This window comes from Aspergillus tubingensis (assembly GCF_013340325.1).
Source record: "Aspergillus tubingensis WU-2223L DNA, scaffold_9, whole genome shotgun sequence".
NCBI classification, from domain to species: Eukaryota; Fungi; Ascomycota; class Eurotiomycetes; order Eurotiales; family Aspergillaceae; genus Aspergillus; species Aspergillus tubingensis.
This window is the reverse complement of record NW_023336283.1, coordinates 322,941-347,974: the sequence shown is the minus strand read 5'-3', so window position 1 is coordinate 347,974 and position 25,034 is coordinate 322,941. Positions and strand designations below refer to the sequence as shown.

At 50.6% G+C, this 25,034-nt stretch overlaps 10 protein-coding genes and 1 non-coding gene across 11 annotated transcripts; 5 read left to right on the top strand and 6 right to left on the bottom strand.

Annotated features, from left to right (window-relative positions):
- Window positions 1–340: 340 nt before the first annotated feature.
- Window positions 341–1,957, top strand: AtWU_08204 (kinase domain-containing protein; the record flags this gene model as incomplete). Its single annotated transcript, XM_035503312.1, has 5 exons — window positions 341–591; window positions 649–992; window positions 1,056–1,369; window positions 1,427–1,667; window positions 1,749–1,957. The coding sequence occupies 5 exons, from the start codon at window positions 341–343 to the stop codon at window positions 1,955–1,957; spliced, it is 1,359 nt and encodes a 452-aa protein (XP_035359205.1).
- A 524-nt stretch (window positions 1,958–2,481) lies between these two features.
- AtWU_t214 lies at window positions 2,482–2,599 on the bottom strand. The gene is made up of 2 exons: window positions 2,561–2,599; window positions 2,482–2,527 (listed from the first exon to the last, which is right to left on the bottom strand). It is a non-coding gene; the product is annotated as a tRNA-Leu (tRNA).
- A 147-nt stretch (window positions 2,600–2,746) lies between these two features.
- Window positions 2,747–4,163, bottom strand: AtWU_08203 (MGT family glycosyltransferase; the record flags this gene model as incomplete). Its single annotated transcript, XM_035503311.1, has 2 exons — window positions 2,747–2,958; window positions 3,008–4,163. 2 exons carry the CDS (start codon window positions 4,161–4,163, stop codon window positions 2,747–2,749), a joined length of 1,368 nt encoding a protein of 455 aa, XP_035359204.1.
- Window positions 4,164–5,411: 1,248 nt separating this feature from the next.
- Window positions 5,412–8,481, bottom strand: AtWU_08202 (putative kinesin family protein (KinA); the record flags this gene model as incomplete). The annotated part of the gene is made up of 5 exons (XM_035503310.1): window positions 5,412–5,640; window positions 5,706–8,128; window positions 8,201–8,295; window positions 8,372–8,409; window positions 8,477–8,481. 5 exons carry the CDS (start codon window positions 8,479–8,481, stop codon window positions 5,412–5,414), a joined length of 2,790 nt encoding a protein of 929 aa, XP_035359203.1.
- Window positions 8,482–9,505: 1,024 nt separating this feature from the next.
- ubc2 (E2 ubiquitin-conjugating protein RAD6) lies at window positions 9,506–10,290 on the bottom strand (the record flags this gene model as incomplete). Its single annotated transcript, XM_035503309.1, has 4 exons — window positions 9,506–9,629; window positions 9,706–9,930; window positions 9,993–10,057; window positions 10,249–10,290. 4 exons carry the CDS (start codon window positions 10,288–10,290, stop codon window positions 9,506–9,508), a joined length of 456 nt encoding a protein of 151 aa, XP_035359202.1.
- A 660-nt stretch (window positions 10,291–10,950) lies between these two features.
- AtWU_08200 (uncharacterized protein) lies at window positions 10,951–13,289 on the top strand (the record flags this gene model as incomplete). Its single annotated transcript, XM_035503308.1, has 5 exons — window positions 10,951–11,058; window positions 11,107–12,012; window positions 12,059–12,248; window positions 12,295–13,038; window positions 13,102–13,289. 5 exons carry the CDS (start codon window positions 10,951–10,953, stop codon window positions 13,287–13,289), a joined length of 2,136 nt encoding a protein of 711 aa, XP_035359201.1.
- A 100-nt stretch (window positions 13,290–13,389) lies between these two features.
- On the bottom strand, window positions 13,390–14,908 carry AtWU_08199 (chitobiosyldiphosphodolichol beta-1,4 mannosyltransferase; the record flags this gene model as incomplete). Its single annotated transcript, XM_035503307.1, has 3 exons — window positions 13,390–14,334; window positions 14,411–14,607; window positions 14,671–14,908. 3 exons carry the CDS (start codon window positions 14,906–14,908, stop codon window positions 13,390–13,392), a joined length of 1,380 nt encoding a protein of 459 aa, XP_035359200.1.
- Window positions 14,909–15,681: 773 nt separating this feature from the next.
- On the top strand, window positions 15,682–18,503 carry AtWU_08198 (metal cation transporter MSC2; the record flags this gene model as incomplete). The annotated part of the gene is made up of 4 exons (XM_035503306.1): window positions 15,682–16,109; window positions 16,160–17,320; window positions 17,373–17,591; window positions 17,639–18,503. 4 exons carry the CDS (start codon window positions 15,682–15,684, stop codon window positions 18,501–18,503), a joined length of 2,673 nt encoding a protein of 890 aa, XP_035359199.1.
- Window positions 18,504–19,511: 1,008 nt separating this feature from the next.
- Window positions 19,512–20,753, top strand: AtWU_08197 (fatty acyl-CoA reductase; the record flags this gene model as incomplete). The annotated part of the gene is made up of 1 exon (XM_035503305.1): window positions 19,512–20,753. The coding sequence occupies one exon, from the start codon at window positions 19,512–19,514 to the stop codon at window positions 20,751–20,753; it is 1,242 nt and encodes a 413-aa protein (XP_035359198.1).
- Window positions 20,754–20,984: 231 nt separating this feature from the next.
- AtWU_08196 (Zn(II)2Cys6 transcription factor domain-containing protein) lies at window positions 20,985–22,300 on the bottom strand (the record flags this gene model as incomplete). Its single annotated transcript, XM_035503304.1, has 2 exons — window positions 20,985–22,079; window positions 22,232–22,300. The coding sequence occupies 2 exons, from the start codon at window positions 22,298–22,300 to the stop codon at window positions 20,985–20,987; spliced, it is 1,164 nt and encodes a 387-aa protein (XP_035359197.1).
- A 1,108-nt stretch (window positions 22,301–23,408) lies between these two features.
- Window positions 23,409–24,443, top strand: AtWU_08195 (RTA1 domain-containing protein; the record flags this gene model as incomplete). The annotated part of the gene is made up of 3 exons (XM_035503303.1): window positions 23,409–24,118; window positions 24,197–24,271; window positions 24,347–24,443. 3 exons carry the CDS (start codon window positions 23,409–23,411, stop codon window positions 24,441–24,443), a joined length of 882 nt encoding a protein of 293 aa, XP_035359196.1.
- Window positions 24,444–25,034: the final 591 nt, after the last annotated feature.

Below are 25,034 nucleotides of genomic sequence, written 5' to 3'. Positions count from 1 at the left end.
CCCCGCAGCCTTATGGATGAATGAAGCTCCGCTAGCAGGTGTTAGTGCTCGCATTTAGACATCTAGTAAGCACTAAGGCACGCCCCGTCGCTATTAGCATGTCAGCCCAGACAAAAAAAGCTGAGACTCCGGTAAGCCTGTCCAAAATTCATCCGTGTCATCGTCATCAAGTTGAACGAAGAGAGCGGGAAAAAGAGGGAGTCAGACTGAATCCATTGTATGACAGGCTTATATAAGCCATGCAGGGATGCGCGGTGACAGCTCCTTCTCCTTTCAGCTTTCTCACTCCATCATGCAACTCCCCTCGCGATCTACTTCCATTACGCTAAGTAAGTAGAACATGGCTAAGCGACTCGCCCAATCACTTCGTGCATGGTCAGCATTGGGGCGCAAGTCCCGCACTTCGTTCCATGGCACTGGCCTGGAGCTTCCTCCCGAACCCAAGATCGAAGAGGAGAAGGTTCCAGGCTTCAAGCCCAGTGCCTATTTCCCCGTTAAACCTGGATACATTTTCAATGATCGATATGAAGCTCTGACAAAGCTTGGCTGGGGAACGAGCTCCACTGTCTGGCTTGTCCGCGATCTCCAACAGTACTATGCCGCCAACCCCATCTTATCTCCACAGCGCTAATGCCCGGTCCGTACTAGATGGAAATGGCTACCAGAACGCTACCTGACATTGAAAATCGGTACCTGCAACTACGCAGAAGGCCACGAAAGCCATGAACTCAATATGGAACAGTGCATCCGCGACGCCAATCCCAAACATCTAGGCCACTCTTTTCAGAGAACCTTCATTGATTCTTTCGAAGAGAAAAGCCCCAATGGGACACACATCTGTCTGGCCTACGAGCCACTGCGAGAGCCCTTGACCCTTCTACAAGGCCGGTTCATCAACGACACATTTCCTCTTGACATCTTCAAAGCCTACATGAAGTTCCTCCTAATAGGACTCGACTACTTGCACTCCGAATGCAAGATCATCCACACCGGCTAGTACCATCATAAACCCCACTGGATATCCAGCAGCCTCCTCATGATTTACAAGCACATAGATATAAAAGCGGCCAACATCCTCACAACCATCGAAGACCCTTCAGTCCTACACAGCTTTGCCCAGTCCCAACCATCAAAACCTATGTCCCAAAAGACAATCGGCGACTATACCATTTACCTCTGCCACAACAACTTCGGCCGCCCCAAATCCCTTGACTTCCTTCCAATTCTGTCTGACTTTGGATCCGCTCAATTCCAACTCGACAACGTCACAAACACCTGGCCAATTCAACCGGATTGCTACCGCGCACCCGAGGTACTCCTCGGCGCGGGCTGGTCATACAGCGCCGACATATGGAACCTAGGAGTAATGGTATCCCACCCACCTCACTAACCAAACTGCTACATACTAACAATGTGTTTGATATAGATGTGGGAACTGATCGAAGACAAAATACTCTTCTCCAACGCCCGCGACTCAAACCTAAGAGGCACCCCGACCGCTCATCTCGCGCAGATGATAGCCTTTCTGGGCCCGCCACCTCAGGAATTGATAGCCCAGGAGAAAGAAGGACTCAACCGAACATTCGGTATTGGATTACGGAATCCAGACGGAAAACTTTGTAACTCGCCCGCAGAGTGGTTCGGTGGGCCGTTCTTTGATGATAATGGTGAGTGTATACCAACCCTACCTACTATTCATGATCCAGTATAGATACTATGCTCACAAAACACACCACCACGGCATATAGGTGATTTCCTACACAAACACCTCATCCCAGAAAGCCAGACTCTCGAAGACACAGTAACCTGTCTCAAGGGCACAGAAAAAGACGAGTTTCTGGCCTTCGCTAGGAATATTCTGCAATGGTTGCCTGAGAACCGGAAGACGGCCAAGGAGCTGGCTGAGGATCCGTATTTGAGTGAAATTATGATTACAGTCAAAGAGAGTAAGTCGTGAGTGAAGGTATAGGCGCTGTTTTTGTACGATATGTAGTAGATGATACCCCTCTCCGCTCTGCTTGTTTATGTGTAGAATATGGTGTACATAGAATAGAAATGTCAGCTCCATTTTCCATGGAATAGAATTCAAACTACACTCAAGGAATCTAGGAAAGGACGCGCATTGCTATTTATGTTACCGGCGATTGATGGTCCTATCGTTGTTGGTACTATATACTTACCTCAAGAAGTAAAAAATTAGTGTACCTACCAAGTTAACGACTATATAGTGCCCGTGGCCTCGCCTATATACATTATAAAATATACTACCAATCAGCCCAGAAGTACACACCTTCCTCACCAAACGACACTAAGTAATACTTAATAACTCACCGCATACAACCAAAACCCCGAAGCAGTTCTCTCCATCATTCATCGACATACCAACATAGAACCTCCAACCAAATCAACAAACACTAAATGCAACAGCAGGTGATTAGAAACTACAAAAAAGAAAAAGAAGAGAAGAGGAAGTAAATAAATTGACAAGAGTGGGATTCGAACCCACGCCATCGAAAGATGATCAGGAAGCTTTAATAAACAAGCTGATTTATTTAGGTGACCTAAACCTGACGCCTTGGACCAACTCGGCCATCTTGCCCTTTGTTTTCGTTGGTGGGTGGCGATTGGTGCTTACTTATTTGATTAAGGGTAACTCTTGGCATGTGCATTAACCATAATATTGGGATATAAGTATAAATGCTTGCTTTTCGATAATTTTTTTTCTTGTTTTGAACTTTGAATGTGATTACTCGTCTTCGAGGATATACCGTCGTAGTGAACTAACACTATCCAGTTCCTCGTTCTCCCGCTGGATCACCACTGAACGAGCCTTGTATTTAGGGTCGCTCAATATCCGTTCTACATTCTTTCGAATGGTCTCTGGGCTGGGTGTATCAGTCCGTAGATTGATTCCAACTCCGGCCCATTCTCCGCGCATGCATACTTCGCCTTTGTCTTCTATTTATTGTCAGTGATTAGGTGTCTCCTAAGTTGAGAGAGTACTTACGAACTGTCCCGGCTAACACCATGGGCACCCCGTTCATCACGCCATGCATAAAGCTGCCATACCCGCCGTTTGTCACGAAGACATCAACGTACGGAAGCACCGCATCGTATGAGAGGTAATCGATGACTTTGGCGTTGTCGGGTATCTTGTGATCCTCGTCCAATACTGCGCCTTTCACTCCCAGCACACCGATGACCATGACATCTGGTCGGTCGGCAAATGCTTGTATGGTGGGAATGAGTAAGTTCTTATAATAAGTTTTGACAGTACCCTGCGTAACGAAGACGACTTTCTTCGGGTTCGCTGCGTGCCTGTTCGTCTCCAACTCACCCCACCATTCAGGCAGGGGTGTGGATAGGTCGGTTTTCCTGCATGGTGTGCCGCCAATGAACCGGACTTTCGGTGAAAGGTCGCTGCGCGGGTACTCCAAGCTTGGGGAACAGGGCTGCAGGAGGATGGTATGGGTGCTCCACAGGTCGAATAACCACTGGTCTACTTTCATGGTTGCTCCAAGCGATGCATACACGCTGTTGCTATGGTCAACTAGCTCATCGCGGATAACTTTCTCGGCGGCGTACAACGCAGCGTTGCGGGCTCGGCCGTCATCGCTGGAGTCGGGAGCTAAACCGCTCCCGAACGGTGCTGTATCGACACTTGTGACAAGCAACGGTGTGGTGGTGAATGTGAGGGTCTTGGGAAATTGCTTGTAACCTTTGGGTGGAGGTGCACCAAGAAGGTATGGCCAGGTTCCCATGTAGCCGAGCTCCTGGATGAGAACGACCTCGCGATTTGGGTGCTTTTCGCGGAGAGTTTCCAGGACGGTTTGTAGTGACTTCATTCTGGATGCGGTCAAGTCGATGAAAAATCTCTTTAGGCCCCAGATAATGCGGGCGCTGCGATCAGGAATTGATTCCAGGTAGTCTAGGCTCTCCTGGGAGTATAAATGTTCTATTGGATAGAAGGTGGCGCCAGTTTTGCGAATGAGGGTTTCGAACTCTGGACCACCAATGAAGGAGACATCGAAGCCTTGTTTGGTCAGCTCGTTGGCGTGAGGCAGTAATGGGAGAGTGTGCCCCGTTATTGTTGCGCAGGCAATGATAATAAGTGGCTTCGAGGAGCGATCCTCGGTTGCCGTTGCTTTGGCGCTGATAGTCATGGTTCTGGATTGTGCTCAGAATATACGGCGTCGTAAATCTGCTGGCCTTCGTGAAGCACTATGTGGCTGAAATGGCTGTTTCCAAAGGTACTGGCGTGGAGATAATTACAGCGTAGCGGTCTTGGTGTGGAAGTGTCGCATCTATTGCAAGGGTCTCCTTTAATACTTCTTAAAGAGACCTTCAGCCAGCCGCAATGCAACTCGTGCGTGGATCTGATGTATGTGTTGTCAGGATGCGCGATCGATCTCTCAGATCTCGCCGGGTGTGGGGTGTATCGACCAATAAAGACCGCCAGTCCAGGGCCCGATAGAAAGGCGAAGCATTGAATCCCGTGTAAGAGGAATGCGGACCCTCAAAAGGGTGAAGAGAAACCTGTCAGTGTGTGAGCAGGTGGTCACTCTTGTCTAAGTACATTCCCCATGAGCGGCGCATACGTACAGGCCCATTGGGCTGCTGAATCCTGTAGCGAGGGAGACATGTTGGTGACATTCCTGTAAGCGAACCGACATGCACATGGACGGGCAAGGGGATAAGCTTTGGATGGCTTTGACATGACTCCATTGTAGAGCTTAGCTGGAGGAATGGAGGAGCGACAGTAGGGGAAACAAGCGATGGCGATATCACCTGACAGGGGACCTCCAGTCCGTTCGAAGAGATGAACTCTTAACTTCACTGCTCTATGGCCCAGGCCCAGAACACTAGCACAAGCTTATTACTCACATACCACAGTAGGTAGTCAGACGGGCATGGAATGCCTATAAGATTTTGTGGCGGTGAAAAATATCTTGGAAGGGATCATCTCTATCATGCATGTCATCACGTGGAAAGTTGGGATCTGGTCTGCAAGCACGGAACCAGCAAAGTGCGAACTTGAACCAGATAACATAGCACTAGATGAGAATGTAGCTACGGAACACCATTCCATAATCTAACGTGTCATTTCTATCATCCACCCACTGTCGCAATCAACTACTGCGGCCGTGAACACTTCTATCTGTCATGTACAAGGGTATCGGTGAGAACCATAGGCCTCTCGTGACATAGGCTGGGGACTCCGAATGTGCCAGATCTCAAAACGAGGGGAGGAAAGAAGGGATAAAAAATAAAGAAACAATCATGAAATAAAATATAGAACGCGTTCATCCAACGTCATGTCAATGACCGTACGCGAGGATATCGATATGTCAACAGGGCTTCAAATATTTTCGGAGAATGGGTAAAAGAGACAGCAAAAGAGAAATCGTGGATCATCGTCGATCGAAAAACCAGCTGGTACGCTTCCCAGTCTCCTGCGACTGGACTCCTGCAACTGGAGCACTGCTCTCGTTCCCTCCGCCGCCGCCTCGGAGCGGCTTTGCGATTCTCGAGCCGCCAAAACTGAAACCGCCGCTGCCATCCATACTTGGAAGACCCCTCGTAGAGCCCTGCTTCGCAGCTTCGAGTCGCTCTTTGACCGCAGTGAGTTGGGCTTCAAATCTGTATCATCATCTAGTCAGCAACCCGCTTTCGTGGTTTCATCAAAGGAGTGGAGAGGGTCGTACCGGTGATTCGCTTGGGTGAGTTTCTCCTGGCTCTCCTGGAGCAGGCTCTCCAAGCTCGCAATCCGCTCGTTCCGGGCAATGAGCTTCCTCTCCGCAATAGCAACCTCCTTCTTCAGGCTGCTGTTCTGTTCTACCAGTTGCCGCTGTACATGAGTCAGCTGTTCCAAGTTGCGTTCCAGGAACGCCATCTTCTTCTGCTGAGCCCGGTTGTTCGACGAGCGGAGAACGTTGTTATACTGCTCCCGAGCATCGTCCAGCGAGATCTCAAGCTCCACAACGCGCTCACAGCGGTTCTGGAGGTCGCGCATGAGCGACTTCTTCATGGCATCGAAGTCGGCAATCTGCTGCTGCAGGTTCTTGCCGGCGGCGCCGTTGGTCGAGACCCGGGATTGAGAGTCTGCAAGGGACAGCCGCAGCTTATCCAGCTCATCATCCTTGCGTGCAATCTCGTTCCTAAGGTCCGTGACTGCCTGCATTTCGGCCTCTTTTCGGGTCACGTACACCTTCTCCAACCGCTCCCGGATCTCCTCCACATCGCCCTCGCCCAGGTTCCGCTCCAGAAGGTTCTCATAGTCCCGCTCGAGATTCGCCAGCTTCTGCTCAACTTCCGCTCTACGGCTGTCCTGCAGCTCATTGAAATCTCCCCGGTCGTTCATCGTGAGCTCGGCTTGACGGATGAACCCTTGGGTCTCCAGGAGACTCGCCCGCAGCTCCATAAGGTCGTCAGGCGCGATCGTCTCGCCGGCTTCGCTGACCTTGTGCAAGGAATCGACCCGCTGGATCAAGTCCTGAAGCTTGCGTTCGTTATCGGAGAACACGTCACCGCCCAAGTCGAACCCGGCCATCATCTTCGCCATCTTTTCGGCCTTCTTCTTCTCCTTCTCGTCCAGTGCAGCGCTGGTCTCCTTGGCCTTCATCCGAACGTCGAGAAGCTGCTGCTTAACATCGTCCAACTCGGTGGTCAACTCGGAGTTAGCCTCGCGGAGGCTGTCCATAGTGATGGCGGCCTCCTTGCTTTCGTAGGACACCTTCTCCAATTGCATACGAAGCTCATTAACCTCGGTAGTCAACTTATCGTTGTCTTTGCCTGAGCGGGCGGAGTTCTCCTTCATGCTCCTCAGCTCCTCCCGTGCCTCACGGAGACCTCTTTCGACGTTCGCAATGTGCGACTCCTTCTCCGCGATCTGGTCCTGGAGCTCATTCTCACGTCTAAGGAACTCCTCTCTCTCGTCCTTCTCGAGAACAAGGCTAGGTGTACTAGAGCGGTCGCCAAGCCTGGACTCAGGACGAGGAGTCTCGGATCGAGGCGTGTCCTGGAAACGGGAGGGCGTGCCGGGCCGTGGCGCACGAGCCTCGGCCTTCGCGGCGCTCACAGCATCCCCTCTGGCGGGGGTCCAACGATCCTTGGGAACAGCCTCGCCACTGCGCCACACGTGTACTTCAGACTCGAGTTGTGAAATGTATGTTTCGAAATTCGTCATCTGACTTTGGGCCTTGCGCAGAAGCGCCTTCAGTTCCGAAGGGCTCAATTCGGCGTTGACCTTCGCCTTGTTCTTAATTGCCTTGGCGCGCACACCGAAACGCAGGGTGGAGATGGTTTCCGCATCGTTGTAGCTGCTGGGAGAGCAGTTGATAATCAAGGTCGTTCTCGAGTTACCTCCCAAACTTTCTTGCAGGATACGAGTGAGCTTGGAGTCACGGTATGGGATATGCGTGGATTTGCCGTCCGTCAGCGCGTTAATGACCATACCAAGAGCACTCAAACTCTTGTTGATCTTCTTCGCTTCTTCCAGCGTCTGACCACTAGCGCCCGTCTTTCCAACCTTTTCACTACCTGCCAGATCGACCAAGAACAGCTGTCCGCTCTTCGCGGAGCCGGTTTCCAGGTTCTTCTGTGTAACAGTGATGACGAAGATAGAGTGGGACCGAGAGGATTCCTGGTTCATGTTTGTCGCCGCAACCGCTCTTGCTGTACCACCACGTCGCATGACTTCATACACCTCCTGGACACTTGAGACGTACACCTCCAGCAGACCCTTGACATAGACACCTCTCGATTTCTCCTCGTGAACGGGAAGGTTATCGTTGTGCGGCACCAGCAGATCTCGAATTCGTTCCATGTAGATTTCCATGTAACTCACGCGGACGGTGTACTCGATGTTGCTGGGGCTCGTGAGGATGCTGGCGAAGATCTGCTCGACAATGCGGGGAATGATACCCTTGCCCATATCATCGTCGATATCCGAACCCATCATGGTATAAGACTTTCCCGCACCCGTCTGACCGTAAGCGAAGACCGTTCCATTATAACCATTCAGAATATCGTCAACGGTGGGCCGAATCGAGAAGTCGAAGATATCTGTTTGTTTCGAGTCCATAGGAAATACGCGGTCGAAGGTGAAGGCTCCAGAGCCATCACGGGCCTGGACTGAGTTAGCTCACTAGGCGAACCTGCCTCCTATGCCATAACCCCGCCCGTGAAGAGAAAAGCTCACATTAACGTAACATGATTGCTCATTTTCGAATTCAACAATCGGCTCTCCTCCAGAGGACAACTCAACCTTGTTTTGCGGTCGGAACCTCGCAACCACTGTGTGCGAACCGTCAGTCTTGGATCATCACCAAACTCAAAAAAGTATACGACGCGGCGGGGAGTTGATGCGCACCCTTAATGGTGTTGTTCGAGCCGTTGGGGCCAGATGACCTGTCAAGCGAAACAAATCAGTCCTAACCGCTCCCACGGTCAAGCGGTGAAGCAACGAGATACTCACGCCATGTTCAGTCTGACCCGAACAGAGGGAAAAAAAACCGATGAAGACGAAAGAGAACAAGAAGGAAAGAAAGCCCCGAGAGGAGGGGATTGAGTGAGGGGGTAACTTCGTTCAGATCAACAATGAGGCAAGTCTGCTTTGGAGGGCCAGGGTCGGTGGGCGGTGTTGTTTGGGTCAGGGGTCCACGTGCACTAGACCGAAACGAACGTGTGCAATAAATGCGCTATCGGCAAGCCCCAAGAATCCAGAGAGATCGGGCAATAAGTAAAAAAGGGCCCCAGCACCCATGAATCGACAACGATAGTGGGTTGTGACGTGGTCTTGGACGGGTCTTCCCTGCCTAAGGTGGGGGGGAAGCAAAACAAGTGTATGTGTGTGGTGGTGGTGAGTGTGAGGTTAGGTATGCAGCATTGTTATGGGAACTCTGGGAAGTGGTTCCGGTGCAAAGTAGGCAGGCATCTGGCTCTTCCCCCCCCCTCCGTTTTAGAGTGTTCTTGGCACCCGCCTAACCATCCTCACCAGTGCCGCATGTCCATCCCCGCCAAACATGAGGAATGTTGCATGTAGTAGTCATTTAAGTGCTGTACCTGCCTTACGGGTCGGATCACGGGAAGGGCTCATATGAGGGGCTCGGGTTGAAAACTAACTGGCCTGGGACAAGAAAAAGCCAACGCAGTGAGGAGATAAGAGTTATGTGACATGCAGCGAAGGTAAAACAAGAGCCCGACAGAGTTAATGCATTATGCAAAAACACACTGAAAATATGATGCAGCTATCCACAATACCGAATGAAATATTAAATGTACCAGGCGCCAAAACCCCACGCTGTGCACGTCATCAAATGGTGTAGGACTCCCATCATGCCAAAAGGTAGGAGTCCCCCCACAAACGCATGAAACGGATCACAGCAGCTTGCCGTTAGCTTCCGTCGCACCGAAGACCGACAAGTCTGCTTCATCATAACCATGTGCCCCAAAGCGACCCAAAACCCATAACAATAACCCGCAGCATCTCTACACTGATACTATCCTAGTCTTCCCAGCTCTTCTCGACAGTCTCGCGCACGCGCTTGATGTACTCCTTTCGGTTGTCTTTGTAAAGGTTTGACGCTTCTACATTCGCCGGAGATGATGTGTTGGGATCGTTCAACAAACTACACGCAAGTAAAACACTCGTTAGCATGTTTTGTGTTTCATCTTCAGCTTCACCTTGACTACGAGGGTTCGTACCTCTGAATACTGGTCAGGATGGCTGCCACGTCATAGGTTGGGCTCCAACGGTTCTGCAAGATGTCCAGGCAGAGCTCGCCCGTACCGTAGACGTTCGGGTGGAACATCTGACTGATGAACTTGACGCCCGGAGGCTTGTTTGGGTACTGCTCCTCAAAGTGCATGACAAGGCGGAAAGTGCCATCTTCAAAGGGAGTATCGGCAGGGCCGATGATGACGGCGTTCCTAAACGCAACCAAGATTAGAGACTGAAAAGAGCGTCATTATGTGTGACTAGATCAGCTTACCAGGTCATGACATTGTCTGCCACGGGGGATGCAGAAACTCCAGCAGGGGGGTCAGTTTGCATACGCTGCGTAGAAGAATGTCAAGTTAGCTCTTGCAATCATTGACTGTAACCAATGACGGGACATTTTAAGTGTCCTTCAAGTATATGAACCAGACGGGAGGTCGAAAAGGATGGGAAAGTAAAAAGTGATGAAAGAAAGGATCGAAAGATAGGATAAAAATCAAGCTCAGAATCATGCTCGTGAAGGTACGCACCTTGAAGTCGCGCATAAGACGACGGCGGGCAGAGGTCGACATTGCGGCGGGGTACTGGCGATGTCTCGGGAGGGAGCTATTGAGATGGTAGAAAGGAACAACGAGAGCTAGATAGGTTTGGCAGTGATCCGCAAGGTCAAGTGCGCAGTGACTAAATGATGGGGGAGGGGAAGGGGGCACGAAAGTCCCAGGTGAAGGCGGAAGAAAGAGAAGTTGAGGTGTGACGAGAGTGGGTGGTGGAATCCAAGAGAGGATGATAGCCACCTCGGGAGGATGAGCGTTGATCCAAAGACCGGCGAGTTGGGCCGTGCCTCCTCCTGAGCGCCGTTAGTCAGGAATCCGACTAAGTACTTTGTACTGTTAGCTGTTAGTAACTCTCACTCGCCGCCCGCCGTTGTTGGGCCTGCAGAAGCCCACTGCTGAGTCTTAGCCTATCCGGGAAAGGTCTCGGGGCGCCACTAGATTAGGTAAGTTACAACTTGCATCATGTGACTGCACGGCACGTTCCACGGCCCAAAACGGGGGACTAACCTAAACGAGCATCTCCATAGAAGAGCTGAGCTCTTCCGTTCTCCAACTGATGCAGTTGACTAGCTAGCTAGCTCATCGCGGAGTTCCCATATCCATACATAACACGACTTTAGGGACTGTGTTTTGTGAAAACTGCCATGAAGAAAAGGGGGTATTCAACTTTGTGAAGAAATGTCAGGTCCCTTAGAATTGCCGCTTTTCCCTTCTTGCTATGACTGTCTCTCGTGGTCGGAAGATGGGGAGCTCGCGATCGCCGCTGGAGACCACGTCCAAATCTTAGTCAGTGTTAGCATCCCTGCCATCCAAGCTCATGCTTATATGGACTAGACTCCCAAAAATGCAGCTGAACGGTTGGGTCATGACACAAGCCAATCTCCCATAAATAATTGGCATTCAGTTCGCTTCCGTGTCAATGTTTTCACGAACAATGAGTGGCCTACGATCTACCCCCAGAATCGGGATAATTTCTCTCTCGGGGCCGAACAGTCTCTCAGCAATGTAGTGGCATTGGCCTGGTCCCCTCCAGGGTTGGCCAAATATCGACGTTGTGTTCTCGCGGTTCTGACTTCTAACCTACTGTTGTCGTTGTATGAACCTGTCGGTTCTCAAGGGAAGTGGACTCGGGTTGGCATATTAAATGGCGCTTTAAAGACCCATTTCAATTCTACTGTCCAAGAGGATGGCATGCTATTGCGGAAATCCAGTATTCGTGCTTTCGCGTGGTCACCGCCGCTTAAACTGACAGCCGAAAGGCATATCACACCTTACTCTGTCCTACCTGCCGAGAGTCGCTGGGGATTTCACCTGCTCTCAGTCGCAAACGATGACAATGATGTTGTTGTGCTGAGAATCCACAGACCACCAACAGGTCTCGGTCCGCCATATGAAGCCGGCGTTTTGTCAGTAAACTCTTTTCAGGATACAGATGAGCATTATCCAAAGCTGCAACCATCATCTATTTTTTCCGAAATTTTGAGATCCAAAATCAAGATTCTGTCCATGTCGTGGGGCCCATGGTTTCATGCAAAGGAATCCGCGAGTGGCTTTCTCGCTGTCACTCATGGGACTGCTCTTAAGGTGGTTCATCTGGATGTGAAGGTTCTGTCCCCAACCCCCAACACAGGCTCACAGCCGCAATCCCAAATCAAGGCTATTTCCAAAGACATTACCCCAAAGTTCTACGAAGGCTTGAATAAATATCACTTTACAGGGCCATTGGAATGGATGAATACGGTATGTTTCAGAAGCGCTACAGCTGGGCAGGCACTGACCTGCGTAGGACGACTCTCATACTGTCTGTTTGGCTGCGGGTACCCTGGCAGGGCTCATATTGATAAAGGCGTCTAAAGAGCCCCATAAAGGCATTAATCCAAGCTCTGGCCAAGTGCGACTGCAAGAACTGTTATTCTACGAAAGCCCGGAAAATGATAGCGAAACGGAACCTCCTAGGCACTCAGAGCCAATATCCGGTAAGCAGTGCGCACCATCCGCCCCTTCGCTAGCTAACATCCAAAGCAATGATTGTTGCGATGGACACCGATTCCCAGGCTCCTGTGCTCTATCTAGCAACTGCCGGAGGATTTACGGCAGCAGTACCCTTTCGGGATGGCGACGATGAATACCCGATTTTTGCTGTCCCATGGAAAGATCAGCTCGACGACGTGCGTGAGAGGTATGACTTTGACCGCGATCTTGGAGGCCTGGCTGTTGCCCGGGCTTGGGGTATGGCTTCTTGCAAGGGAATGATCGCAGCTGGTATTACCGTACACCCTGGGGATATGATAGAGTATCGCACGGCAGCAGAGGAAAGGTTAACAATTATAATGTCGACGACCGATGGTTCTCAATCTGACGGACTCGAATCTCGGTCGGTGTCGGACAATTCTCCCGAGTATCTTCGCCAGCAGCGAGAGGCTGCTTTGGGATACATCCTACACTTCGAAGACAATAACGAGAACCGACAACCGCTGTCTTTGAGTATACTTTACGCAACGGCCTGCTGCACAATCATCGATTCAAAGAACGAGGCTCTACTGTCCCAAGCTCACAAAGTCTTGGTAAGGCTGGCAACTATCACGGGTGTAGACCTGAACGATGAGCTTTCCAAGTGTACGGCTTCTAGGACGACGATCGCCCCCAAGCCTGTCAAGATGCTTGATGGACCTGGTGGCCAGATGTTTGAACGGTGCGAGATCTGCAGCGCTGGGATCGCATGGTATTCAACCGAGGAAGCCCAATGTGCCGCAGGCCACGTCTTTGGTATGTTCGATGCTGCACTCAAGGCGTTGCAAGAGGACATAATGCTAACTCTTCCCATAATAGTTCGCTGTAGCCTGACGTCATTGGCCATTCAGGACCCCGGATCTTCCAAAGTCTGCTCCTCGTGTGGGAAGGAATATCTGGATGAGGACAGTATAGAGCCCTCTGAATCTGACGTATCACATACCTGCCGAACGCTCTTCGATGCCTTCGACACGTGTGTCTACTGCAATGGCAAATACCGTGCCTGATGGCATGCTCCAGGTGAATTTTGTCTGAATTCATGCCTGTGGTTCAAAGATATTCTAAGATGTTATTGTACAGGAAACATGGTCGTCACTTGCTATCCAATTATACTACGCCTAGCAGTTTTCCGGCCACAGGGTTCCACTCGTCATCCCAACGTCGGGAACTTTCTTCTCGCGCCCCAGCACGAAGCTTTTCTAGTGCTTCCTGGTTTCCAAAGAGTTCAACAAGGTGTTCCACAAGTTCGTCGGAGCTTCCAAAGCCTCGTCCATTACGACCTTCAGTGACCAGCTCCGGCCACGCCTCGAAGCGATTCCAGCCAACGACGGGCAGACCGGCCCCAAACATGTCGACGACTTTCATGGGCAAATCAACTCCACTACTGCTGGTGTGCAGACTGACACCCAGCGAAGCGGATGCCAACAATCGGGCGTAGTCTTCCATGCTGAGCCACGCGGTACGAATGGTGGCCTTTTGAAGTTTACCGTTCTTCTGCAGATCGGCAATTTGTCTCAGATACATCTCGCGCTGGGGCCCTTTCCCCGTTATGATGGCCAGAACCGAGGGTAGTTCCGGGTTTGACGTCTCAGCCAAGTCTGAATACCGACACAAAGCTTCTATGAGAAGCGAGAAGTCCTCGTCCGCTGTCCAAGAGGTCGAACTGACCAGAACTCGAATATTATCAGATCCAATCATCGGCCGGACAGATTCCGTCTCCGACAACGAGCGCAGGAAGTCCTGGCGTACGCGATCGTCTAGAATGGGCTGGAAATGATCGGCTGGTCGGTCATGCAGAGGGAGAATGGGCGCCTTCAGGGCAAACTCGTTTTTCAGCACCGATGCCATGGCATTGGTTACGCACAAGTGCGCCGTCGCATATTGGCAGAAGATCTTCTCATATAATTTGGAAAGTCTGACCAACGGGTGGGAGTCTCCGAGTTTGAGTGCCAAGATGGTGTAACCAAAGTTATGCCAATCGATAAGGAGCTGCGTGTGACGCAAGAAGCAGACGAGGGATGCGATCGCTAGCGTGGGAATAGAGGGCGGATTCTGCGACGGGCAAAGGTTCGACTTAGCGCTGCTTCGCTGGTACCATGCATCGGGGACAAGATGTGTAATAACCAACCTGAACGAGAAGCCATTTGGCTGGTTTTGTACGATATGCCAAGATCCAGAACAAGCAGACGATTTGGAAAAGAACTTTCAGCGGACCGAACAATAGGAAGAGGAGCTTGTTGCTTGTCTGAAGGCAGGATGGATGCGGAGGCAGGGGGACAATGGATATTCTCGGATGGGAGGAGATCTCGTGATGCACGTCGGATTCTATAGTAATTTATTTATTAGTGTGGAACATTGAGAAGAATAAGGGCGCATTATGTAGCCCACCGTGGTATCCGATTATGTCCACCTGTCCACCATTTCTGGCAACACTGAGGGCATGGTACTGCATGCGCGGACTCCGGCCTATATCCCCTAACACGAGAATTTGGACAGTGGTCTTGGGTTCGTTTGTCGCATTTTGGCTAGTGACAGGCCTGGACTCATGCCGCGAAGGCAGCAAGAGAATGCCGATAGTAAGCGCCGTAGAGAGATAGAACGCGACGCTAATGAGCGACTCGATCATGGTGTCGGAGATTATTTATTGGAGGGATGAGAGAAGTTCAAGCAATTGAGTTCAACAGCATTCTGAACAAATTGGTTGGTGGATGCAGCTCAGCGCAGGGCCATTGAAGGTGCCAGTAGAACCAGCAAAGTAGATAAGAAGCACGGAGATAGCTCCGGGGGAGAGGATTGCCAGCTGTACTCCGGTTTGAACGGAGGAATCCTGGGCCGATCCCACAACCCCACTCGATGCCGCGTCAAAGCAGATCAAGCGCGCGGTTCGCTCTCGGATTGGTGAGATGCATGCAATGTGCCTGATCGTTGGTTTCTGCAGACGAAAAAGCAACGCGGGATTCTGGCCTGGAGGTTGGCCTGGAACAGATTCCCCCCTGACCTCAGCCAGTCGTCCAAGGTACGTGGTTGTTGATTTGGGGGAGAGTTCCATTGCAATCGAGGCCGGACGATCAGCCCGCGGCCAGCCCAATCACGTGGCCCGGGGGTTATCGCGGGCAGCCGATCATTCAGTCGGCGGCGCGCATCTGGGGGCCATCCTCCCATCCCATCCCCATTCATTGCCACAAGCGCCCGTCCAAGCTGCCAACCTCGTTTCCCAGTTCCTCCCCGGCGCTATGCCACCTCGTCTGACCCAGTTCCCCGACCGTTCATCTGCATTGAGCTGCTAGAGCTCCAATCCTTCGTCAATCCACCTCCTTGCTCCCTCCCCCTCCGAACGCTCTCTCGCCTTCTGCTCCCTCCGTGGTTAGTCGCCTATCCTCACACGAACCACTGGAGATCATGTCGACGGGGGCTCCCGTGTCCACCGTGGATACCATTCCTCAGGTACATGGTCTAGGACATTCTCGGGGCCGGGGTCATTCGCGTGCCTCTCGCTGGTCAAACGGTCCCATCTCCATCTCGGCTTCCTCCTTCGATGCCTCCTCCGCGCAACAACAGCCCCCACAGCCTCTACCGAACACACAACTCACCAATGGCCAAACTGTGAGCCCAACGTGGCCAGAACACCCTCACACACATTCACACGCTCACTCCCATTCGCATTCTCATTCCCATTCGCACTCTCACTCTCACTCAACTCATACTGTGTGGGAACATGCTCATCACACGAGCCTCGGCTCTATCAATCACACTAAGAGCGATAGCGTGACGGGCTTGATTGGAGCTCAATCGGTCGGCACTTCAATTGATTCTCAATCGAGCACGACGTAAGTTTTCTTTGAGCGATTGGTTGGAATTCGGTTCTAACGTTTCTCAGTCAGGAAGTTCTGTCTGGCCTTCTCCTCTCCCTGCCGTGGATCATCCTGTCCTGGTACCACCAACAACATGCGCTTTGGCAGACAACGCTCTCGACAAGCGATGACCACGCTCCATCTATCCCAGCAAACGGGGCTTTGGAGCAGGTTGTCAGCAAAACCTCCATGCTGACCGCTGCTACAATGATTGTATTTGGATGTGGGCAATTACTTCGATCCATCCAACGAGGTAGGAGTGCCGCGGGGGTTACACTGCCTCAAGTGGGCTCCAGCGCGGCAAGTGCAATTTTGCTTCGGGTGTCTTCGGTCGCATTGCCGATATATGCGACATTGAAAGTGGGAGGATTCCTTGTCGCATGCGGCTTGTTGCTTCCTGTAGCGTCAGGTTTGCCGACCGTCGTTCAGGGCTTTGGACTTCACAGCAGTGCACAGTCCCGGTTTGGCCAAAAGAAAGTGACGGTCATGCTTCTCATCACCCTTGTTGCGCTGAGCCTTTGGGGTATGAATGCGACGCGAGACCCTCACCCATACCTGGGCTATGTCGCTTTGCTCACCTCGGTCTTCGTTCTTCGGCCCCCTTTGGCTGGGGCTTCGTCCATTTCTGCTGATCTGGATTACTTGACGTCTAATGGCACTGTGTCCCAGAAGCAAGCTGAAAAGCAAGGCTCGGGAGCCATCTCGTCAAGTGATTCAATTCTGGCCATTATTTCAGGCATTATCCTGGCACTTATCACTGTTGTTGTTTCCGGCAATGTATCTCTGCAACCGACCAACATACTGTACCAGTTTGCAGCTGCTGGAGCGCTTGCAACGTGCTTGATATTTGTTTCTTCTTCCCATCTACGCTCACCACAGAAGATAGGTCTTGTTATTGCTGTCGGAGCTGCCGCTCTCTTAAGCTCCCCGCCGCTGCAAGAGAAAACTCACTTGGCTTATGTAGCTCGCGCCATTGCAACTGCTGCCTCGTTCCTTGCTGCCAGATTCGACGACAGACAATTGCGCCTTTCGCAACACTCTCATACCCATAATCACCATCATCATGCCCACTCTGGAGCTGATGCTACGAAGATAACGAGGCTCATCATCCAGTACAGCGAGCCTTATCCTCTTTTGTACAGTATTCTCAAGGAGAGCGACTCGCGACGCATCTTCTACTTTATGAGGTATTTCCTCCTTCGCCTTTGAAACATAGTAACTCGGGACTAACTCAACCAGTCTTAATTTTGCGTTTATGCTTGTTCAGCTGTCCTATGGGTTCATGACAGGATCCCTGGGTCTTCTTAGTGACAGTATTCATATGTTCTTCGACTGCTTGGCGCTCGTGGTTGGTCTTTGTGCTGCTGTCATGAGTAAATGGCCCCCGAGTTCTAGGTTCCCCTACGGATATGGCAAAGTCGACACGCTGTCTGGGTTTGCCAACGGCATCTTCCTCATGTAAGTTCTGCCCAAGCATCTTGGATGACCGTCCTAACAATATGCAGGATCATCAGCATCGAAATCATCTATGAAGCCGTCGAGCGGCTTTCATCGGGCAGTCAGATGCATCGCCTCGGCGAACTACTGGCTGTGAGTGTTGCGGGACTTCTCGTCAACCTTGTCGGAATCATGGCATTCGATCATGGACATGCACACGGCCACGATCACAGTCACGGGCACTCGCACGGAAACGAGAACATGCACGGCATTTTCCTACACATTCTCGCCGACACTCTTGGCTCCGTGGCTGTTGTGATCTCGACCATTCTCGTGCACTACTCTGGCTGGCCAGGGTTCGATCCAATTGCCTCCTCTTTTATCGCAATCTTGATTTTTGCCTCGGCAATCCCGCTTGTCAGCAGCACTGCGAAGAGTTTGCTGCTCACCCTTCCAGCTGACATTGAATACAATGTCCGCGAAACCCTTGCTGGCGTTAGCACTTTACGGGGCGTTGTCGGGTACACCGTCCCGAAATTCTGGCTGGACGATACAGGGAAGGAAACCGGCCACCACCACCACCATCATCACGACGACCATGCTCATGATCATGGATGCAACCACAGTCATACTCATAGTCACAACCATAGCCACGATCACGATCATGCTCACGACCACGGCCATACTCACAGTCACAGTCATGACCACCATTCCCACAGCCACGATGATCACGATCACGATCACCATGACACGCATACTCCCAACGTCCTCGGCGTAATCCACGTCATTGCCTCTCGCAGCTCCGATCTCGAAGATGTCCGCCAACGCACCGTGGACTACCTCCGCGAAAAGGGCATGGACATTCTCGTCCAGGTCGAGCGCGAAGGAGACGGCCGTTGTTGGTGTGGTGGCGGCGGGAATAAGCATTCTTGATTGATTGATTGCTTTGATTTGCCTTGGTTTCCTTTCTAATCCTTTTCTAATACATACTATTTGAAGCTCTTGGCTAAGCTAGGTAGATAGATTTGACTGCCTGAATGGAGTCTTTCTTTCCTCCGTGTATCTTCTGCTATTTTACTCTAGTATTTTCTAGGACGATGGGTATTGTATATCTTGTTTGAATGAATAAGTAATGTAGGACTACCAGTCATGACTTTCTTTCTTGATAAACGCAGTAACTTGAAATTATCTATGCAATGAAAGAAACGTCGGCATGGCCAAACTATAGTCAAGAAGACCACTCACCTACTTCAGCTGCTAAATGTAGTCTGAGTATCCATTCCACCACCACCACAACCACCACCACTGCACAAACCCATCATGACTTATGGGAGAGGTTCTTTCAACTAATCAAATGTCACAAACATACTCACTATTATCCGCTATGGCATGATACTGCCGTACGCAGCGCCCGTGGTATTAGTAGCATACTACCGGTGATTTCTATTACTGGACGAACTTAAAAGTGATATGTTACATTTGTGTTTCGTTACGACGAGCTAGTACCACGCATGATTGTGGAATTCATATGCCGCAGAGTCTTTTGAATGATAAAACTAGCAGATGGGCTTGAAATGAAATATATACTCGATTATATATTTCTGTGGAAGCATTGAGAGATTGAGTCGGATGTTTGTTTTGGTTCTAAGATCGAGTCAGGTCTATGCAGGATAGACAATGACATGCCAAAGGATTCTTCACGGCCTCATAATCAGCCGAGGCTTTCCCTTCGGCCGGTAGCACTGCGTTGCACCCTCGCTCCAGTGATGTGCTGGTGTTTCGTTGCGGTGGGGGTGTAACATGTGACGATGATGGGGTGTATATAGTAACCCTTCGGGTGGTTTTGTACAGGTTTCCCATGACGAGGAGAACTATCTGGTAGCACCCACCCCAACGTCATATTCCTCTTCCCTCTGACAAACACCCGTACAGTCTTTCCCTATGCCAGGTCCGGACCTTGCGCCATATCAAGATGAGGTTAAAAAAATCGGGTATGCAACGTCTTATGAGAGACAGACCGTCTTCCTGACGGGCAGTACGGGCTCACTGGGAGGATGTATTCTGTATAAACTGGCAGTGCAGCTTCCGACGCGGAAGATCTTTGTCTTGATCCGCGGGTCGTCAGAGTTGGCTATGAAGAAATGGAAAAAGACCATGCCGGATCACACGCAGGCGATTTTGAACTCGAACAGGATTCATTACATAGTTGGGGATATTAGGCAGCCGGACTTCGGGATTGAAGACGTGACGTTGAACCGATTACGTGAAGAGGTCACGCTGGTTATACATGCAGCTGCGAAAATCAAGCTAGATGCGAGCATCTCCGAAGCGCTAGAGAATAATTGTCTGCCCGCATTAGAGTTGGCTGCGATGGTTTCCCGGTTTCGTCGACTTAGGCTCTTCATCCAGATTTCCACGGCTTATGTGAACAGTTTTTTGCCGGATGGTTATGTGGGTGAGCGACTGTACCCCGTTTCAGACGACGACCCAGAGGATGAATTGGCAAGCATACAAGAAACTGGACAGTCGCCTTATACGGATCAATTTTCTTCATCTTATACCCATGCGAAGCATCTTATGGAGCGCTTAACGTTCAAGCGGTATCCGACGCTCCCGGTATTGTTTGTCCGTCCGACGATCTTTGGACCGGCTGTCCGAGACCCATACCCACTGTACGGGCCCGAGGATTCGACGCCTCTGACGAAGTTCTCTACGTTGTACTTTTCAGACCAGGGAGGTACCCAGATATGGCACGCCGCAGAGGGCTATAAGAGTGGTCAGAATATCTTGGATGAAATACCAGTTGACTTTGTCGCAAATGCGTGCCTTTTGCATGCAGCTGCTGGAACACGAGGGATCGTTCATATCGGATCGCAATTATATGTGAGCCATACGTTCGACGAGATCCTAGCCATATGCAGGGAAAATGCCCCGGAAGAGATTCGGCATGAGCTACCAAAGATAATATTCGTGCAAGATCGAAGTATCCCACAACACATCCTAGCAGAGCTTGTCAAGGTGGGCACCCGCAACTGGATTTTCGATTGTGGGCGATCATACTGGCTGAAACAGCTCGGGGGTCCTTTAAGCTTAGCGTTCTGTCAACATTATCTTGACAAGCTCTCTTCAGCACGGACAAAAGAAGCTTATGAAAAGGTGCTGAGAAGAATGGGGAAGCTTTGAAGGGGCGTCTGTGCCTTGTTTTGAGATAGTCGTTTGCAAGACCTGTTATTTATATGCGACGGCCTTATTTGTGTTTAGTCTGTGCTGATAGATGCGTGTCAATCTGTACGCTGACCAGCGCCCAATATAATGCGGAGCTCTTGTAACCATTGCCGGCGCGCAGCTCGTGCAGTAGCTGTGACCCCGGTGGCCACGGGGTAAGAACGCAGAAACTGATCCATTGTATGTTCCTCAAAGCCCTATCTTACGTTTCGGCCACTGCAATGCACCTTCCCACCGTACGTCGCAGGGACGGAGGGCATTCAGCAACTCTGATACCAGAGCTGTTCCGGAATTCTTTGCCCACCACACTTTTTCATCAAGCTCCTGGAGCAGAACACCCCAGTGTATGAGAACTAGCAGTGCGAGGGGTTGACGGCATCTCAGAGCATGAACGAATTCCTTATCAACGGTTGCAACCCATGCGAGTATGGAAGCCACGTCCCGGGCATGATTGTACCTGCAGAAACAACGGCGTAGAAGAGCTATTGCATTCTTGATGATGTGGTGTTGATCCGCTTTGTCAGGAGCAAGCATATCATTGTTCAATGCCGTTAATCGATCCAGCGCAGCCTCAATTTCACTGTCTAGTATGGAAAGTTGATTTTCCCAGAAGCCTCTTCGGGAAGTAAACAATTTCCCTTGAAGCCAGGGACGGCTGATGGTGAAGATTTTACTGACTCCGTGCAGCAACTCGAAAACGACAATGATGTTTTCGGTCATGCTTTGATTCTCTTCTCGTGCCAATTGTGGTAACTTTATACCAATAACAGTTGTGATTACTGAGTGAGCTAAGACTGCGTCACAGTTGGCTGGAGTGAGGTTATCAATCGCATGACGAAAAGGCGCAAATGCATGATTATGGTACTCCAGAGCTGTGTCAATATAGGAAAGCGCTTCTGGTGGATCGAGTGTCGACGCGATATGGAGAGATGCCACCGCTAGTATCCCGCTCATGAGGAAGTCATGCTGCAAAGCTTTGCGAGGGATAACATACTGCCATTCATGGTGATCTGTTGGTTCATTGCATAAACTTAGATAGGTCTCCGTGGAAAACTTGTGCATTAGCTCAAGCTCCCGCAGGCAAGCAAAGTTTGGCGGTGAAGATCCATGGCGGGAGACGGGCTGGTTGGCATGGAATGTTGCCTCAGCGGGTGCTACTATTGACTGCAAAGGAGCAGGGCTTATCGATAGTGTAGTCTCCTTGCGTGCCGCCGGGGTCCTAAAGTAAGTACATGCCAGCTCCCGGCTAATGCAATTGGAGCATGGTGGGCCTCGTTCGTCGCACTACAGCCGTTAGAACTTAGAAAGGTGCTGCGGGGATGACAGTGAATTAGACGGGTATCGGATAGTTCCAGAAATGAACACTTTCGGCTGTTCAATTCAGGCGTAGCCCAGGAATGCGGGATATGAGAAGTATGAAAGTGAATGATGCTTACCTTGACGCGTCTCTTCTTACACTGGTCACAGCCATTGCGTGACTTGGTATGGGTCCTTCTAGGTGGCATTTCCCCTCAATTTATACCCACCGGTCTCATATCTTGCGAATTTAGCCCTGTTTTCGATAAAGGAGCATATCGGACGCTTATTTGCCGGCGGATATCATCGTCCACTTAACGGTAAAATAAATCGAGTGGATGGATGAGAACTACTTTGTACTAGTAAGCGGCTCCACGTGCCGACGCGGGGTGACTAATTCTCCGTGTCACGTGATAACAACCCATCAAAACTGTCCACCAGCGCAGATGTTCCATTAGGCTATAAGATTTCCTGGGGTCAATGCAAGCTGGGCACCGGCATGCCGAGAGCTGCTGCAACTATCTACAGAAAGAGTTGTTTCACCTCTGGCTGTTTTGTTTCTCCAATCCAGCAGCAAAAGGGGCGCAATGACACAGGTGGAGCCGTGAGTCCCCACAACGGCCGCTATCAAGTCGGTTAAATGAATGCTTACTGAATCTTCTCCAGGCACGCTTTATCTCCATCGACGAGATCAATTCCGGGAATTATTCCTGGGAGTTATTCAAACAGCTCGTTGATGACTAGGAATAAATGAGCTCTACGGACAAATCAAGAGGATACGAGCTCAAAATGTTTCCTTCTGGCAAGGAACCAAGTGCATGGCCGGAGGAATTCCCCAATCGGCGATAACGGTCGAACCAACAGATACAGCCGGTGGAGTAGTGCGAGAACGAAAACGAGAACGAGAACGAAAGCGAGCCAATCGGCGTTGTCATGCCATGAAATTTATACACGACCGATCCACCAGGCAGAGGACCGTCTCCAGAACCCGGCAAATCGGGATAAAGAACGGGTCGACTATAAATTTTATTCGACTGTCTTATATTAATAGGTCTGATCCCCATCAGGCTGACATACAATATGTGCGCGCATCTATCAGGGTCGGAGCCGGCGTCATCTTACATATCTGTTTCTTTCTTTCCCTCGTTTTCCTACTTTGCTTGCATATATTGCATGGTATATTGCATATAGACCTATACATAGCGGCTTGTTACTTTCTTTCATTTCTCCCACCTATATCAGCTATCTTTCCCTCCTCCACACCGTACACGACTACTCTTTACGACCACCAGGACCAGAGGACGACAACCTATCACCATGAGCATCACTTGCACGCACGTCACGCCAGAATGTCCCGTCACAGCGACAACATACGGCTACTACCCCAACCTCGGCGGTAACATCTTCTTCGCCGTCTACTTCGGCCTACTCGGCACCCTCCAACTCGGTCTCGGCGTCTACTACCGCTCCTGGACAATGATGATCGCAATGGTAATCGGCGGATACATGGAACTAGCAGGATACATCGGTCGAATCCTAATGAACCACAACCCTTGGGACCAAGGCGCCTTCAAACTACAAATCGTCTGTCTCGTGCTCGCCCCGACCTTCATCGCCGCCGGTATCTATCTCACCCTGAAACACGTCATTCTCTCCCTGGGCCCGGAATACTCGCGTCTCAAGCCCCAGCTCTTCACCTGGATCTTCATCAGCTGTGATGTCGGATCACTCATTCTCCAAGCCGCAGGTGGCGGTGTTGCCGCGGCAGCAGGCAGCGAGAACCAGAGTCTGCTGAAGGTGGGCGATGATATCATGGTAGCGGGTATCGCCTTCCAGGTGGGCACAATGTCGGTTTGTGGTCTGTTGGCGTTGGATTTCTTCATCCGCGTCGTGAGAAAGGGACCGGGTTTGGGCGGCGAGAAGTTCATTGATGAGAATGGAAATCTCACTGGGCCGAAGAACCTCAGGCTCGTTATTTGGGCCGGCATTGTGGCTTACTTTGCTACTTTGATTCGCTGTATTTATCGGTATGCCTGCTCACTACCTCTTCTACTGTCACCTTCTCAATCTAGGTACGTTGCGAGATGCTAACGTGGCATATGCAGTATCCCTGAAATGGCCGGTGGATGGGGTAACCCGCTCATGCAGAGAGAGAATGAATTCTTGGTTCTTGATGGAATGTGAGTGGCCCTTTTGATTATGGCTCCCGTCCCGTTCTATATTGTGAGTACGGACGGTACTGACTGGAGTTATAGGATGATGGCGATCGCCGTGAGCTGCCTTACCTACTTCTACCCCGGATTCTTCCTGGGATCTATCCGGAAGGGAATGAAGAAGACGCCTAAAGCCTAATTATATACAAGAGTCTATATTTTAGTGTAGTACATACAATAGATACCCGTTTACTATCGTTGCAGTTATGGAAGTTACAGTTATTACCGTTCTCTAAGTATGGTTTCACCAACTATACATACTCATTCTAATACTACGGATACTCATTCTAATACTACGGAGCGATACTTCAGCGGCCAAAAGTTAGTGGGTCCGTGTATTTAGCCCCTATACCACAAGTATATTCACTGGGAAAGGAAACCCGCCTACACCCAAAAAGGATATACAACCAGGATCGAACAGCGCACGAGAAGAAGCATGCAAGGGCAACGAGTGCAATGGTAGGTTGAGTGAAAAGAACGGAAGGAAGAAAGGCAATACAAGTAAAGTAAGAAATGAGATTAAACTCCATCTTAGACCAATCAACAACGAAAAAAAGAAGAAAACTCCCCGCATCAGTAACAATAATTGTCAGGCGAAAGGGAAGAAAAATGCATATATCCCGTACGTAAGTAAATAGGTAGACCATCAGCCGAATCAACCGCACCAAGCGTCCTTCTATCATGCAACGAACAACACATAAAGAAGAGAAAACCCATATTGACCCATTTC